The 18523-nt window shown below is 34.1% G+C and overlaps 1 protein-coding gene across 3 annotated transcripts in view; it reads left to right on the top strand.

The window, feature by feature from the left end:
* The first annotated feature begins 703 nt into the window (after window positions 1-703).
* sowah (sosondowah) overlaps window positions 704-18523 on the top strand; it is an 86695-nt gene continuing 68875 nt past the window's right edge. The window contains exons 1-6 of one of the 3 annotated variants that reach the window (XM_065358018.1): window positions 705-957; window positions 1155-1219; window positions 1624-2022; window positions 4566-4709; window positions 14621-14668; window positions 14774-14875. In XM_065358018.1, coding sequence (XP_065214090.1) covers window positions 819-957; window positions 1155-1219; window positions 1624-2022; window positions 4566-4709; window positions 14621-14668; window positions 14774-14875 — 897 coding nt within the window. In that variant the 5' untranslated portion in view covers window positions 705-818. Of the gene's footprint in view, window positions 958-1154; window positions 1220-1623; window positions 2023-4565; window positions 4710-14620; window positions 14669-14773; window positions 14876-18523 lie in introns of all 3 variants that reach the window. The other 2 variants (XM_065358020.1, XM_065358021.1) reach the window with 2 other exon arrangements.

Below are 18523 nucleotides of genomic sequence, written 5' to 3'. Positions count from 1 at the left end.
TTTTCAATTATAGTCGAATATTGATATTTGAAATTCATATTAAGCACTTTTGCATAAAAAAATTTCGAACGTCGCGAAAAAAAGAAATAAAACGAACCTGTCCACAGGGCTGCTTAGCTAGCCATTAGCTTTTAGCCATTAGCCATTAGCCGAGGGTAGCCAATGCTTTTTTAGCTTTAGCCATTAGCTGGCTAACTCTCCGAAGCATTAGCTAGTAGCTAGTTTTTAGCCAATCATTTTTCATTTCCATAGCTGGTTGATTTTTTTTTGCTCCTATCCTCCTGCCTCCTATTAGACTCTTAATTTTATGTAAATTTGATTTTTAAACCTGATTTTGAGTAATTTTTTTTTTTTTTTTACTTTTTACTCCTTTTTACATATGATTAATATGTCAATAAACAATTTCTGGGAGTACCATGTAATTGGTCTTTTTTCAACGAATGTTTTGAGTTTTGAGGTACAACTTCATTTTAAAAAAATTAGCCATTAGCTAAACGTTAGCTAGCCAATCAGAAGTTGTTAGCCATTAGCTTTAGCTTTTAGCTAATGAAAATTTTTTTTAGCTTTAGCCTTTAGCTTAGCCAATGCGATTGGCTAAATGCAGCCCTGCCTGTCCAAGATCCCACAGCTTCCTACTTCATTACCTATATTTCGTGTTGATGCGCTATCCAGTTGAGCTGTACACGTCGTTATGTTATTATTATCAGTATTTACGAAATCAAATTGTTGATTACGTTAGTTTCTGTACAGTTTCTGTTAAAAATGATTAATTTTAATCGATATTTTTAGTAAATCGGTGATTTTTATAGTGAAATGCAATGTCTAAAGAATACTCGACGACTTTACGACTAACCGCTGACTCGGTTCGTGATTATATAGTGAACAGAGGAGGCAAAGTTTACAATACCGAACTAGTGAAATACTTCAGACCATTACTAACTGATCCTGAAACCAAAGGTAAAATTTAAAATAAATGCTCTATTTATTGTAATAAATTGTAATAATTTATTTAAATGTTGAACTTAATCTAGTAAGAATACTCCTCGGGCATATTTGATCTCTTCTACGCTATTTGAATAGTTTATTTACTCGTAACCTAGTAATATAAAAACACATCTTCTACCAACTAAAAATTTGTTACGTATCTGTTTCAGAATTAGCTAGAGAACAATTCAAACGAATTGTCAATCAAATTGCCATTGTTACACGAGATGAACGGGTAAGTGATTTGTTTTTATCATATTTAATTCACTTTACGTACTTATTGAGAGACGAATAGCTTACGTGCATTTTCATTTCTGGAGAAAGTTGCTATTATTTTACGTCGACTACGTTATAATGCAGTTTTATTGAGAATTATTATTATTAGAGTACGAGTCTGAATATTCTATTTGAATCAGATCTCTGCCAATTGAATATTTTCTAACGTAGCACTGTAATGATTTTTGAAATTTTTAATCAGATAAGTTATTCGTCAGAATCGATGACCTCATCGTAAAATATGTTAGGTATGACGATTATCTTTTTCGGAACTTGTGAATTCAAAAAAATTCCGTATTCGAGAACTGATCGAATAAATTGATTTAGTTCATTCAAAAACACAATATTGTACGTTTTCTTTAGGGTGAAAAATTCTTGGTACTGAAAAAGCCGTCAAAATATGGAGCTGATTACGAAAATTCGCCAATAGGAACTCCTGAACCAGGTCTCAGTAGTGCGACATCATTTTCATCTTTAGCCACCGGTATTCCTCACGCATCCTCCATAGATTCTCTTCACTCAATTTCATCCCTATCGAAACAACCTCCTCCGTATCGGTCACCTCCTCCTGTTCTATCTCCTAAATCCGTCCATGGTTCAAATTTCGGTTATCCTACGTCGCCATCGGAGTCGTCACATGAGAAAACACCTCCACCTGTTCCACCCAGACGTAAAAGCAGCGATAAAATCAAATTTAATAATAAAGAAAATGAACCAGATGAAAATTCAAAACCATCAGCGCTTAGTTCGGAAGAAAGTGAGGTAAGATTAATGACGTATCTGTACTTTGTTTGATTTTCAAGTCTTTAGTTGTTATTGCGTAGTATATTATAAGTTTCATTATTATTTACCGTTTTGTTGAAATAGCTTTTATTTATTGTTTGCGAAAAGCGATTGTAAGTTATTGAGAGCTGGTATTTTGATATGATTTGAAACACGTATGAAAAAGTTTCGGTTTGATTTTTCTTGCAGTCGTTATTTTTATTTTGCTACTTTTGAAAGCAGAAATTTATTTCAGTAATTTTTAAAAATCAAAAAATGATTTCGAGATCAATAAAACTTTCTAAATGTGAACTTTTTTGAGGAATAAAAAAGATTTAAATCGAAATTGTTTGGTTGTATATCTCGCAGGAAATTCGCAGCACGTAATTTGTAACGATAAATTAGTAGAACGAGTAAAAGATAATGTAAACTGTGTAGGCTGAATCGGTACATTTTGCCATAAAGAATAATTTTTTAGTACTTCGTTCACGTTACGTTCAAGTAGATTACAGATTGCGTACCAGATAACGCGCTTTATCGTAAACCCTGTCCAAGTTTGATATATGCGAATTTAAATGCTTTGAAACATCTTCTACATAATTCAACTCGACCGGTGCGAAGTAATTAAGCGCTGAGGTTTGATATATGCGATAAATGATGAAAATTGCTAGTGTAAAGTCCTTACAATGAATCAATAAAGTAAAATTATTTTTATTTTCGAGATTTGTCGTTGAATTATACCTACTTACTCTTTGGAATAGTTTATGGTTGATTACTAAAGTGAACTTGTGTGGTTTCAAATTGTTTTTCTTACTTCATTACCATAAACGAGAAAATTTACGGTATAATTTATTATTTTATTTTACACTCTATACGCGGATCTTGGATTCATTCATTTAAAATGATACTTACTCGTATGCTAACCGTAATGTATATTCAGATGCAGTACATACTGGCGATAGATTTTCGAAGGGTATGCTTTTTGTAAGTGTTTCTGCCAGAAAAATGTTTGAAAAATTGATACCATTAGTTTGGCCAGAACTGCCAGAAGTTTTGTTCTTCCAAATACTTTTTTGGTGATTGGTAATTCAATGACTCCATTTTATAGAAAATCCCTCCCTCGGCCCTCCGAACAATCTTAGTACCCTTCTTCAATAAGTTGAAAAAAAAAACTTCAAAAAATCAAAAATTGAAATCTGCAAAAAATACGTATTTTGAAAATTTTTCATTTCTGAGCGAATATCTTCTAAACAACACCCTTTTGTGGGCGAAATCCCCCTCGGGGATGGTTTTACGTCAATATTAGGTTTTTGGGCAGGGTCCGGCATGATCTGGATCATTTTTAAAAAACTTGATCCGTGATCCGGATCACAGCCAGTTGAAGGGATCCGTGATTCGGATCACTCATTTTAGTCATTTTTAGATTCATTCATGGATCATTGAGATTTTTTTCACTTTTGTGAGAGATCGAGTGATCTTAATCACATTTTTCATGATCGGAATCGTTAAAATGGGACAAAACCCATATTTTTCAATTTTTCATGTCCAGTGACCCTCTACATTAAAAAGAAAAAATGATCCGATCTGTGAATCGGATCAATTTCATTTTACGATTAATGATCCTTGATTCGATTCGTGCCGGACCCTGCTTTTGGGTAAGTTTCGCCAAATATAGAAAGAGAGCTAAAAAAAAAATGTTCAACTTTAACCCTTTTTTTGCCATTAAAGGTACAATGTCCAGTAGAAGACCCTAATTCTCAATTTTTAGAATTGAAATTCGAGCACTTCCCTTCCTTTTTTTTTTTTTTTGAGAAGATAATTTTTCTCAATTTCTTCATCACGGAAAATCAATTTTTGGCAAAAACTAAGGAGTCTTTGAAAAAATTAAAGAAAAACAAAATTGTAGAGCATATAATTTTCTACTGGGTGGAGAGTGGTCAATTTTTTGCTGAAAGTTTTGTGTTTGAGGTATTTTAAGCAGAAAAATTGTATTAAACAATTTTTTCCGAAACCTTACTAAAGGCCTTTGTCGTTCTGCAATTAAGAAATATCTACATTTTATTATTTACACTGAAACAGCCTTGTGAGTCTTTGGAACATATGTACAAGAAGTAGACTAAAATCGTTCTTACAACTGCTGTTTAAATTTCCAATCATAAGAAACTAGGAAATACTTACTTAGAGCATACCCTTACACGAAAACCCATTTTTTAATGAATTGCGTGTTGTTTTTATAACCATAAAATTTTTCATTTTAATCGTTTTTAACTCGTTTACAAATTACACTCGTGTAACTAATCTTTGCGGTAGAAACCACATCTACCTTGGTCGTAAGATGATTGCAATCATCCAATTTTTAATCTTTGCATGCGAATAAATACCTGGTACATATGTGTTCAACTATTAATTGAAAATTAATGTAGGACAATAATTATTTTGCACGTGTATATACCTAATAGTTTTATCACAGCTTTAAATGTATTTTAATTTTACGCTTGTTTGCTTTTTTTCACGAATGTTGCTTTTTTACGTAAACCATATAGAATAAAGTTGCGGAAAACGAGCAAAAAATTAGCGTTAAAGAACGTACACAGCGATTCAATCGGTTGGCTTCCACAGAAGGTCCGATACCTAAAATACAACAGCCTGTTGGAACAAGCGCCGCTTACAAAAAACGATTTGATAAGGTAAATATGTTAGAACTGGTTATGTTGTGATGATGGTAAAACGACATTGATGGCATATTCGCGCCCGAAATACATTGTTTACGACACGTGTTGGTTACCTGTGCGAGAGTGAGAGAGAAAGAGATCGTAGTATGTGTATTATGTTAAATTTAATGTATTATAAGGTATTTAATTATTTTGATACGTGTAGAAAGAGTTCTAACTATATGCAGGTTATCGTAGGTACGGCCTCAGACAGCGCAGAGGTTCGTGCCGAATCTTATTTTATGACAGCTATATTTGGAAAATATATAATTCGTAAACGATATCAGAACAAAAGGAATATCGTTCCGGAGGCGAGTGTGGGCATCCTACGGCTTTTCAAATAATTTGTATTCGCAGCGGGAGAAAACAAACGGTAATTGAGTGTGGCAGACAAAAGGATAAGAGTAAAAAAAATGAACAGAAAGAAAGAGAAAGAAAAAATTAAAAATGACCGAGTAGTACTCGAGGAGAACTTGTGAGATGACGAGCGACGATGGTGATCGTGGTAGGCTGTTCGCCAGATGAGATGAGAGAGCGAGAATGACAATACAATAACCTGAGTGAATCAACGTAGGCGGATCATATCAACAAACACATTTACTACCTTCGTATAGTATTTATACTGCGAGGTTTTTAAATTCACTTTAAATCTATATGCGCCATCTAATGATACGATATCAATTGACGATCTTATCTTATTAATTATTCACGGTTTCGAGCTTATAGCGAGAACCGGTTTCATTGGTCTGGACCACGAAGATTGTTAAAGGGTTGATTTTGTTGTACGTGTTGATCACTTGATGGCGAAATTTTTCATTATTATTTTTGATGTTAAGATAATTGATGAATGATCAATTTAATTGCGGTGATTCAATGAAGTCAATTAGTCATAAGAAGTGTAGGTAATATTTTGAGAATTATAATTATTATTATTTTTTTTTTTGAAAAATTGAGGGAAGTATGATCACTATCTAACAATTTCCAACGATTCTGGATCTGTCGTGGCCATTTGGACTGTTTCAATAATTGTTAAGCTCTTTCTAACAGCATAAAAATTGAGCAGAGAAGCATGCGATTTTACTGTTTCAATTTATTTTGGAATTTGAATGTCTGACCGAAAAAATCATCTTTAAAATATTTAGCTAGAATTCTTTGAAACAAATTATGTTTTGGTTTCAGTGCGTTAAAAAAAGGAACCAAGTTTCTCGTCAAGCATTTATCAATTTCCAAGCTTTCGGAAAGAATTGGAAAATTGAGCTGCCTATTTTACTTTTGCCTTGTGAATATTTTGAGTAAAAAATTGACAAAAATTGAAAGGTGCTCCTCTATGAATGGCTGTCCTGTGGCATGAAGTCAAAATGTATTGATCATTTTTAAGATCTTAATTTTCAGAAATTAAAAAGTGCGTATATAGTGAGCGCAAACTGTAGAAATTCATTGGCACATTTCTGTCTATAAAATAGTTTTGTGGTTAGTAGGTACCTAAGAATACTAAAAGATCTTGTGGGGTGAGGTGGGAAATAAAATTATTTGGCCCTCTCCTCCACCCTCAAAACACTCGTATTAAAAAAAAATATATGTCTTTGAGACGTGCTCCTGACGCAAAATGCCATGGATAGATATCTTAAACAGTAAAGCTCACGATCACCTTAATAACAGCTGATTCCAAGTGCGTCTCTTGGACCGAGTGCTATGTTTGAAGCAGCTCGATGCAGACTGAAAATAAGGACGAAGCTGAGGATACGTGGGGGAAATCTACATACTTCCCTCACCCCTTCCAGCACTTTCCAAAATTTGAAACTTTGAGAAATGTATGAAAAGTTGGAAAATAATGCAATAATTAAAAAGAAATACAGAAATGTAAAAATTTTCTACTTATGACGAAAGAATTTGGTATTATTTAAATTTAAAAGATAAGATTTTGACTGTACTCGATCGCTAGTTTGATTGCATAAAGTTTGGTTGAAAGTACTGAAAAGTGGTGAGGCAATGAGAAAGGTATTGCGTGGTCGTCATGAATAATTGAGCAGCCCGCTCTGTCTACTGATTTTGAGCCATCTCAGCCATCTGTATAGATTTGAACGAAGTCTGGGTATTTGGTGAGGAGAGTATTGTAGTTTTGGATATGATTTGCAGGGTTTATTTGGGATTTTTCTGTTAGTGTGAGTTCAATTTTTGGATTGAAAGAAAGCCATGGTGGTTTATTGAGGTTTATTGGAAAATGAAGTATAGTTGGGTGTTTTTTGAAGTGATAAAATTTAGGAGATCATCGTTGTTGTAGGGTAGTATGTTGGATGGAATCATAAAGTGCAGAGGGCTCTGAAAGTGTGGATTTGCTAGAACATTAAGAGTAGCATTTGTAGCGATAAGATGTCTTCGTATGTTCAGGGGTGGTTCAGAGGATTTGCAGAGGAGACTATCAATAGGGGTGGTACGGAAGGCACCAGTAACTAGTCTTAGGCACGTGTTATGAATAGTATTGAGCGAATTGAGGTGGTTTTGGGGTGCAAAACCATAAAGAGGTGCACCATAGTCTACATATAATTGGTTGGATGAGAGAATGATATAATTTTAGAAGAGTAGAGCGATCTGAGCCATAAGAGGATTTTATGAATGTAGGAAGTTGATTGCAATTTGATATGAAAAATTTTATAATGTACCTAGACCTACTGCATATAATTTTTTTAAAAATACGTACCTATTTGGGAATTTTTATTTGAGCCTATATGAGGAGCTTAGTTGATGATTTCTGACACGATAAAAATAGTTTTTAGCTGCGCTTTCGGAAAGGAATATAGTATATAAATAAACTAAAAAAAAGTTTCTACCCATTGAAAAAGTCCAAAAACTGTTCAAATTTTAATTTTCGCTACCGGTAATAAAGCATCCCGAAGGCAATCACTGATCTACAAAAATGTAGATTCTGATTACTCTCAAATTTTTCAACGGGAAAACTACGTACACATAATATACCTAGTTATTCCCAACTCAAATACATTTTATAAAATCGTCAGCCTAAGACTAGGTAATTGATATAAGCTGTTTAATTTTCATTTCGTGTAAAAATTTCACGGTAGGACGAAATGTCAGACTTGAGCGGGGGAAATAGTGCACGAGCTGGTTGCTATGTTATAGTTACATGTTGTGCACGTGTTCGTATATGTGGAGTGTTTACACTTCTAAAAGTTCATTGTGGTTCGAAGGATTTGTAAGGCATTGATTAGCTTGCCATACTAAAGTTGATACCTATAACCTAAGGTTGAACGAGACACTGTACCACACTGTGGTTGTCACTTTTAATTAAACTGTTGACAAAAACGATCTTCTTACAAACTACACCACTAGCTCGTTTTGGAAACTATTTTCTCGGATTTTTTTTGGCCAAACGTACGTCTGTGTTTGAGTGTAAAAAGTTGTACTGGAGTACTGATGCTATTAAGGTATAAATACGCGTACATTGTGGTGATAATTTTGCATCAGCATGTGCCTGACTGTCTGTATTCTGTAAACTGAGCATACTCGTATATTTGGTACCCTTAACTATGGTAAATAATTTAATAAAAATGTTAAACCGGTAATTTATCAGATGAAGGTTGTGTTCGGGGTGTTAGTGTTGAGAGTGTGCCGCATAAATGATGATACCGAGCGCATACACGGTGTATTTTGAGTCAATTTTGGAAAATTTTGAAGAGCACGCGAAGCTACAGTACATAAAATGGGTGTTCTTCTGGGTCATGTTTTAGGCCATATTGAAAGTGATTTATCGTCGGTCGGACGTTTAGCCAGTTTAGCGTAACGATGGTTAAATAATCTGTTGATGCAAATGTAGACATTATTTTACGTTTGTAATTGTATAAACAACGTTTAAGCCCTGTTATACGTTATTAATCACGTGAAGAGTTTTTCATTTCGGTACATCTGTTTTTTTCCTGTTTTTTAGTTTCATGTGTGAAGAGAAAGGGGAGTCTTCGCTATAGCGAGCTTTGGAAACTGATTTTTAGAAATTTTCTGGCATGAGTATTTTTTTCAATAGGTACCTACCTACTTATTCGATTTTTGATATACGATTGTTTTTTTTTTGTTTCATTTTCATTACGTTCAAATCATTCTTGTTTCATTTTTAACAATTTTTGGGAAGTTCTGAATAATGAGAATTTTAGCGAAATTCTACTGCTATATTATTTTAGATTTTGGCCATTTTTGATCATTTCATTCATATCTATGTATGCTGTTTAACCCATGTTTTTTTCCATGAGACCATTACATGTGATTTTAATTCATTTTGGTGATTACTGATTTTAATTGGTCAATGAATGGGACGGGAGAGGAGGGAAGGAGAGGAGAGGTAAACTGTTGCAGCTTATGAAGTTCACAATGAACATTTGAGAAATTTTACAATAATTTTATTCCAGAAAGGGTATCATTTTGAGGTTCAAAAATTTGAACAAGTCAACAAAATGAATGTTTAGAAATTGAAAATGAGACGATCAAGAATTCGTGTCAAAAAAATTTCTGAAATTAATTACCTTGATTTTTCGAATTTTAAATCTTAGAAAACCTGTTTTAATATTTTGATAAATTATTATTCTGAAAACCTTTAGCGAATTTGCCTATATGCAAACTATAGCGGCTGATTACGCGCTTAATTGAAGCGCAGAAAACAAATACGAAATCCAATCCAAAAACTACCTTACCTACCTACGAGTATACTTGATAATAAATAATAGCTTGACGAGCGGTAATCGCTTATTAAATTTTAGGTTTCGCTATTTAAACATGGCAGGTGTGGTAATATAGTGCGTATGTTGTGAATGGTGTACAGATTTAAGAGGTTTTGAATTGAAAACGATTTAATTACATTGAAAGTATTTAGCGTCGACCCTAATAAATCATTTTAATTATGTTAGCGCGGTTAAGTAACAAGAACAAAGGGAGCAAAGAGGAGAAAAAAAATGGGTAATTAATTAAAAAGATGTGTTTACCTCTTGACAAATAAACATGATCGCGAGCGCGTTCACAGGTACAGTGAATTTTTGATGAACGATCCGTTTAAGCTGGAAATCTATCATCGTGCGTCGTCTAAGATGAATATATTTTACGATGTAGAAGCATCGCTTTAATGAGAGAATAAAGTTATAAGTTATTTTACGCGTATATACGATGGGTGGGCTGTACAGGATGGATGTAGAGGCTATACGCAATGAATTTCACGATTACATTGCGTTTTATGGTAATGGAACGTCGGAGCGTGTGCCCGCCTTGGCGAAATAATGGAGTATCGCGCGAATTAGCCGGCCCAACGAAACAAAAAATTTATGAAAGGAAATTCGTAGACAGTTCGTATACTTCGTACATTAGAAAACGAGCAACGGACGACGCGTTTGCGTTTTTTTTTTCTCTCGCCCCTTGTGCGAGGCGAGCATCGAACACGAGGAGATTGTGAGAGAAAAAAAGACTTGTTGATGGTGTTTATGAATGAAGAAACAGAGGTCGAAACTAATTTGACCGTCGTTGGCGAATACGAGCGTCGGACGCGTGCGAAACCTTTTTAGGAAATATTTTAAAGGATCGTTGACGAGTGATTCTCAACTATACGGTTGACGAGGGCTTGAAATTTCATCTCGTTTTCGTCGTGTGAGAACCAACGAAAGAATCAATCAAGAAATGAAATTTAATGCTCATAAGTTGTGTACGGTTTCATTCAACTTGTGCTTTGAGAATTTCACTTTGTTGACAATGGTTTTTGGATTTTGGGAAATGACAGACGTCAGCTGGAAGAGAAGTCACCTACTCTTGAATCGATTTTATTATTTTTTGTTCAAATTCCCAAAATATTTTATCAACTTTTGGTTATTTTCAATCGTTTTCATATCATTTTGACAAGTTCTAGAAACGTTTTATGCAATTTTCGCTCAATTTTACTAAAATACCTAATAATCAATTTTTGGTAATTTTCGGTGATTCTTATGCCAATTTCAAGTTTTTTAATTGATAAAATTTTGTGTTAATTTTTCCAAAATTGAAGATTTTGATATTTTTGATTTTGTTATTTTTAAAATTTTTTATTTACTTGATATTCCGGATATTTTTGCAAAATTCTGCTCAAATGTTGCATTTACGACGTTTTAATAAACCTTGAAACTATTTTTGATAAACTTTGGTCAATTTCTCCCGAAGTGATTTATTTTTCAATAGGTACTTATTTTGCCAAAAGACCAGAGAAAACACCTGATTAACGTGCACTTTGGATAAATGTACATTTATTTTGGCAATATATCACGTACTAAAAACGATGACAACAGAGTCAAGGGTAGTCATTTTTTACGAACCCCTGATCCGATGTGAAAGCTTCTCAGCAAAAAGTAGCTGAAGTTTGAACGTTGGTCCGGCGCTACGGACGCGTGTTAGCCGCAAACCTCAATTAATATCATTACTGCGAGAAGGGTTGCGAAAAGTTAACCCAAGTTGCCGCAAAACTCTCGAATATTAGATCGTTGCTATTTCGAAGATGTTGTTTAATCAACACGGCAGCGTAATAAATGCATATTTCAACGCGGAAATAGGCGAGTGGCAGGCGCACGCTATGCTCAACAATATTACGATAAAGGCGAAGATCGATATTTCATTTGATTAATCGGCGTATCGCTGCAGCCACAGATGCTACCCCCGCGTAGCCATATATACGCAGTTCATCAAGGGTGCGAAGTTTTTTGAACAATTTGTCGCGCTCTGTATACGCGTCAATAGGTCATCTGATTACAATTCTATGCTAACGTAAATGTGCGATGAAAAATATCTGCAGCAATCAAACGCCACCTCAGCAGCGCCAATGTGTTTATCCGCAATGATTTTTCATTAAGAATCACTTAACACGTCGTTATAATTATGAAGTATAATAGAATAGGTGCGCTCATTTGGGTGATTATTTTCTCATGTTATTATACAATGTCAGCATGATGGCTGTTTAACATATCGTTAAACCCACCTCGTTGGTCAATAAAAATAAATCATCGCCGCAATCGCGCTACCCATTTTACGTTTTAATGGTAAAATGATCTTACTGTTTTGAAATCTTGGTTAATTAGACGTCAGCACCCTGCTGCGTTATTTTAAAAATGTTCGGAAATAAATTTCGTAACCGAGAAGCTCCTCCGCGCTTTGTTGCCGTTTCCCTCGTTTGTCGAACGCATTCGCTAAAGAATTTATGTACTTTTTACACTGTAACTGTAACACCTACGAAAGATGGTTGTTTCTTACCATTGATTTATTACCTATGTATGTATGTACTAGTCACCTATGTCTACTGCTAGATTCTTCGAGTTACGCAAGGTAATTATTTATTCGTGATAAGCAAACTTGAATCAAGAATCACACAATCAGATTATCGGGTGGACAAATCTACCCATTTTTATGAAATTATTATAAGTTAAGGTCGCACCTGTCCAGTTCTACAAGTACTCGTCTGCATAATGTGTTTCCGCAATAGTTCCGTGTGGTGAGATAGTAGGAGTCAATCGACAATTTTAATTATCGACCTACAATCTCCGTTGGATACCTATAGAATAACCTGTACCTTCGGTTTAATCGTGCAAACGATTTTGTTTGTATGTATTAATGTTGTACTAACATACCTGGTAATATTCGTCAAATATAATCAATCGAGGGGTGGATATTGAATAATTTTCGGTTGAACATTACAACTTACAATTGCATGCGAGAAATTTCATGTTGTGTGACGTACCTGCCACCTAAGCCTACCAATTCGTGTGTATTGCGTGTGTACCTAATGTAATCGTGTATGTTAACAACATAAAAATTAACCATGTTTATGACGTGATGCATTTTGGAGTTGCAATGTGAGTGTTCTGTACATTTGAATATGCTAATGAAGACGTTTTTAGATGAATTTCAAACATTTCATCTCATTTTTTAAATTTAATTATGAGCTTTGGTATACAAATGATGATTGGGATAAGTATTAATTATTTCAAAACCGAATGAAGTAGATACGAAAATGCAAAAAACTTTCAAAATTTCTGGAAAAAATGCATCTTAAGTTGGGTTGAGATCCGAAAATGGTCTGAATTCATCTAAAAATGAAAAACACTACAAGAAAATCTGAGCATTATTGAAAATACAAAAATTTATTCTTATTGAAAACGAATTACGAATCAAAATCAATAAAATATTGCGAAGTTGCCTCAAAATCACCTGAAACTAGCATCCTAAAATCGTCTAGAAATTCATTTTCAAATTATGTGAAGATTTATTTATGTAAATTGACTTGCACCTTAAATGCGAAATTTTGGTAAATTAGTGAATTATCCATTCGAAATCTAGGAATTCAATAATGGCCGTATCATCAGTCTAATAACCATTTTATATTGCCATAAAGTAAACAAAAATTGCTAAAAATTCATCCAAAAACCAAAAAATAATAGAAAATCATCACTGTAAAAATTGATTTAGAACTAACCACAAAGTGAAAATATAATTCCAATAGTTTTTGCAAAAAATATAGCGAAGGGCAATTTTTGATTTTAAGGGTCCCAAATTTGGGGGGAAGGGGTGCTAAAATGAAGATATGTACTTGAAAGAAAATTGGAACAATGTTTTCTTCCAAATCTCATTTTGAACTGAATCCCAAAATTTGAACCAATTTGGTTCTATACAGGGGGAGATATGCCCCCAAAAATCAAATTTTCAAAATTTTGGGGCCCCTTTCTCAAATTTAAAAAAAAGTATGATTTTTTATAAAGGAAGTATTTTTTTAATAAAAAATAAATTGGCATTTACCTGCAATCCGAAAATTATTTTGCAAATTTTTATTTTGTTGTAAGAGTGTGAGATTTGGGACTCAGAAAATTCAAAGAATATCTTTTTTTACGCTTTATTGTCCCCTTACTTTTTCGCATTAAAAATAAATGAAACCGCCCTTCAGATTTTGAGGAAGTAAAAAGGATTGAAAAACTCTTGAAAACTACATTCGGTGGTCTCAACAATACATATGTAATATACACGTACATACATATGATTAAGCCAAACATGTAGCAAATTTTCAATGAAGGCGATTTCTTTGGAGTTTTCCAAATATTTTTTGCTTTTTTGAGTTTTGGGAAGTGAATTTAATTCATTTTTAACCAAAACATGATCTACGTAGCGCTTGGTAAGAGTTTGGAAGTCTAAAATTTTCGGCATGTTCGCATCGGCTCATTTGACATGGCTCAGCCTTTACTTTTCAACAATTTGAAAAAAAAAATAGAAATACTACTTGCCTGAAAGTACCCTCAAAAGAAAGAAGACTAAAAAGGAAAAATTCTGAAAGTTGTCTTACTCATTGGGTAAAAGTAGCTGCATCTTCTTCAGCAATATCAGTTACTTAAGATTTTATCCAGAATGTTTTGCTTCGTTATAACCTTCCAGAATAATTTTTCAACTTTTTTTTTCTTAGATTGTGAAACTGGTATTTTATGGAGGTGGAGACTGATGAGAAGGGAAAAATTGTCTCAAGTGTTCAAATTTTTTCACGTTTTTTGTATCGGATTTCAATGCTGAAAACTATATGAGCAGAATATTCTTTTTTGGGTCAAGGGGGGGGGGGGGGGGAGTTGAAGATGAAATTTGCAGAAAAAACTAAAATAATGTTGAAATAATTTTTTTTTTAAAGTTGACGCCAAAATTTATTTAAAAAATTATTTATTTGATAATAATGACCCATTTGTTGAATAATTTTCTCAAATTGATACTTAAATATATCTATATTCGAGTTATTATTCAACTAACGAATTTGAATCTGTTATTAATATTATAACGTATAAAATAATCTTCATTTTATTCTGCCTACTATTTTTTAAATCATGATTTTTAATCTTTTTTTTCTGCTTTAGGGTACACTTTCCGACCGTGAAGATGAAGATTCGGCCTCCGTAGCTTCGGTAAGTTGAGTGTAAACTGTAAATTATTGCTAATCATCAAATCAAGTACATATTTTTTTCACTATTCTTTAATTTACTTTCACTATTTTTTTTTGCACTCACTAGTTTGATCCAAGATCGAGAGAATGGCTAGTTCGAGCTGCTCAGGGAAATTATCAGGCGTTGGCGAAGATGGTCTCGGAGAATCCGAAACTCGCAAAATTCAAGGTAGGTGTAAATTTGATTCCCTAAATATCGAGAATTTTTCATGTGGGTAAAATATTCGTGAAGTACAATTATACCTACCTATACGAGTACGTGTGTACTTGAAAGTTGAAAATTCGACGGTCGAATTATTTCGGTATACCTACTTGGGTATACCTGAGAACATGACGAGAAATTCCACTTTTCGTATATTTTACGAGTTGATTTGCATTTGTAGCGCTGGGTATCTGCGGTAAAGTGGCGAAATTCGAGGATTCGGATCGCAGGAATAATATCACGTTGGCAGAATTAGTAAACCTTGGTATATTGCATGTAGTACTATATACGTATAACCGAGCATTGTAGAAATATTTAGGCTGGCGTAAAGTTTACCAAGCCAAGTACTCGAAAAGAAAAAGTCAGCTTGGGATGCGATGGTGGATAGGATATCTACAGTAGTGTACGTAATTTTTCACGTTTACATGGCGATGTTAACATGGAAGTGGGATGAGAAGTATGGAGGAGGGAATAGGATGGCTGGATAAAGTTTTTGGAAGTAAGTTTTGTAGCTCGCGAGAACATCTCGGTTCGCAGAGAAAGATAGTCGGCTGAAATGTTCGACGTCAATGTAGGTTACTGTTTTGTTGCGAAGGGATTAACGAGAAAGCATTAATTAAAATATCTGTATGAAGATAACGGGCAGAGTATAAGGTTACTGGTCAAAGAGAAGAGAATGGTTTGCCAAGTAGCTGATTGGACGTCGTGTTGATTTAATTACGGATAGTGTAAATCGATCCCCCGAAACCCTTTTGCGTTCTCGTTTAACGATGATTTACATTTTCGTTTATCGTTGCATATTCATGGGATTCGTAGGTCGTCTGTGCCCTCTTGAAGCGTTCGCTGCACGCTGCTGTTCACAAAAATAACCCCGTAGAGACCCTTTTCGCGAAAACCGCCAGCTCTCTGGCTCTTCTCCACCGCCATCGCGTCGATGCCGATGCCGATGCCGGTGTTATGTCGTTCGCCACGACCGCTATTGCAGATACGTCAGTTCATTTGTCAACCTCTTCACCTCATTCGTCTTTTGAACATTTGCCGCAGCTTGTCCGTTTACCGTTTATTTGCGAATCCAGCAACGATCCCGTTTTGCTCTATTTTCCTAACCGCCGCCACCAGCCATCGTCGTCAACGTTGTCGTCGTCGTCGTCGTCGTCGTTATAACCCTTCATCGTACAGCTAGATAGTTGTACATATACTACGTATACGAGAGTAGGTAACTACTGCGTCGCTGCGACGTTGGTAACCTGCCTCTTTTGCGAGCTGTATACCAAATGGTATCCGATTTAATGGTATTAATACGACTTTTCCATTGTGGCGAAATTAATTAACGGCTTCGTCATCCAAAATCTGCGATGTTGTACTGTTTCCAAGTTCAAATTTAATTATCATTTTCTATTTAATATTCGACGCTTTAAAGGAACCAAGAGTGGTAATTAATCTTGCGGTACGCTTGGTGGCATCGAGTCGCGTCGAGTCGTGGTCGCGAATGCATAATAATCGAGTCCCATCTACCTTTATGACGTGAATTTTCTCCAAGGTGCGCCTCACGTTTCGCTTATACACGAAATGTACCATGACAGGTGCTTCTGCTTACCTCGTGGATATCGTTGCTGAGAGAATACAGAAACGAACGAAGAATTGTTTATTCAGATTGTTACGCGATTTTTCGAGTAGCGTTTGGTGACATTTTGTCGACAAGCGATGTACTTTGATTTGAAGATTCACGATTTCAATTTTTTTTTGAGACGGTGTGCGCAAATTTTTCCTAAATAAATACCGCAAGGTGTCTAACAAAGTACCCAGTCATGTGTATTATTCTTTCCAGCAGTCTCGCAAAATCCTTTTTTTTAAAAGGCCCACTTGTTTCTTCTTTTCTTTCAAATTAACTGTGAATATTGTCATCAACGTAATCTATCATTTTTTTTTTCAAATTGAGAGCTACTAAACCGTAAAACTGCACAGGGATCAAATTTTAAAAATATAGCTCTATTTTCATATTAATTTTTGATTTTTCAAAATTGGGAGGCATGGTAAACAGACATTGATGAGTCTTATATTTGTGAAAAATCTTAGTATTCGAATTCAAAATACTCAGAAATACATATAAACAATGTCAAACGTAGTTTTTAATTTTTTTATTATTTTTATCATGTCTTATAAGAATATTGAAAGAAGGGGATTAAGGTAGGGTCTGATCGAAAAAAATGAACCAATATTCAAATCGACTGCCTCAAAAATTAACAACATTAGATAAGGCTCATCAGTTTAATTTTTTTTATTTTTGATTAAAAATTGGAGGTTCTTTTCCCTGAGAGATTCTATTGTTGAGTTTTCATATTGGAAAGTCAAATTCGAATTTTTCAAATTTAAATCGCATATCTTATGATTTTAATTTTCATAATATTAATTTTCTCCAAACTTTCGCTATATTCACCTCCGATTGGAATTGGACTGCATTTTTTTGAAAGAACGTTGTCTGAAACCTGCGTAACCAAAATTTCAGCTATCCGTATTGATTTTTCAATTTTTGGTGAATTTTGAAAAATCTAAAATAATTGTGACCATTCTTATTGATTCATGATTTTTGAAAAAAAAAACATACGAGTACATTATTTCTGGTCAATTTTAGAGCCTCCGCTGCGGTTTTCGATTTCTTCAGAATTTTCAATTTTCTCCAAAAGACGCAAAAATTGCTTTGAGTCGCTAAAAATCGAACGGTGGGTAATTCTCGATCAGTTTAATGACATTATCTACATTTGGGTTGATTTTTAGAGGGGCACTTTGTGTGTGTTTTTTTGATCATGAATGCATAAGTTGAAAAAATTAGAAAATTTTTTGTCCGTGCATGGGGAAATCTTTAAAAATTGAATAAACGGTTGTATCCCACGTAAAATCAACTTTTCTCTCCCCTATAGATCCAAATTTCATCATTCAGGACCGTTCCGAAGCTTTTAGCAGGAGTTTTTATTTTTTCAAAATTTTAATTTATGTAGATTGAGAATGAGTCACAACTTAATTTTTACTTTTCAGTAGTCCAAATTAATTTTCGCGTCTTCTGGAAGAATTTGAAAATGGTGTAGAAGGCTTCAGAATGGTAGTTAAAATAATGAAATTCGGTTTGTTGAAATTAGATTAGTTTCAGGAATAATTATTTTCATCATTTTTATTGAATAAATTTTTTTTTTCAAAAATCATAAATTTCGGGAAATGGTCAATTTTGGATTTTTAAAAATTCTCTAAAAATAGACAAATCAATTTGGAAAGCTAAAATTTCAGCTATATGGGTTTCGCACTAATTGCTCTTTCCAAAAATTGCAGTCGTAATCCAATTTGAGGTGGACATCTCGAGTAGTTTCTTTTTTAGTTCAATCAGTCATGAGATAAGTACATACCTTCGGGTCTTCAACGCTCTGCAATTTTAAAATTCATCCACAACCGCCTGAAAGATTAGAACGTAAATGATTAAAATTTGTGGGAAAAAAACTGAATGAAATTGAAGGATTCGAGGTGATTTTTTTTAGATGCCTTATTGTTAGAAATTTAAAACCGAATTCCTTTAGTGTTTCTCATTTCAGTCATAATATTCTTCTTCTATTTCGCTTCGCATAATAA

This window comes from Planococcus citri, chromosome 3 (assembly GCF_950023065.1).
Source record: "Planococcus citri chromosome 3, ihPlaCitr1.1, whole genome shotgun sequence".
Lineage (NCBI taxonomy): Eukaryota > Metazoa > Arthropoda > Insecta > Hemiptera > Pseudococcidae > Planococcus > Planococcus citri.
This window is presented reverse-complemented; position numbering and strand designations above follow the sequence as displayed.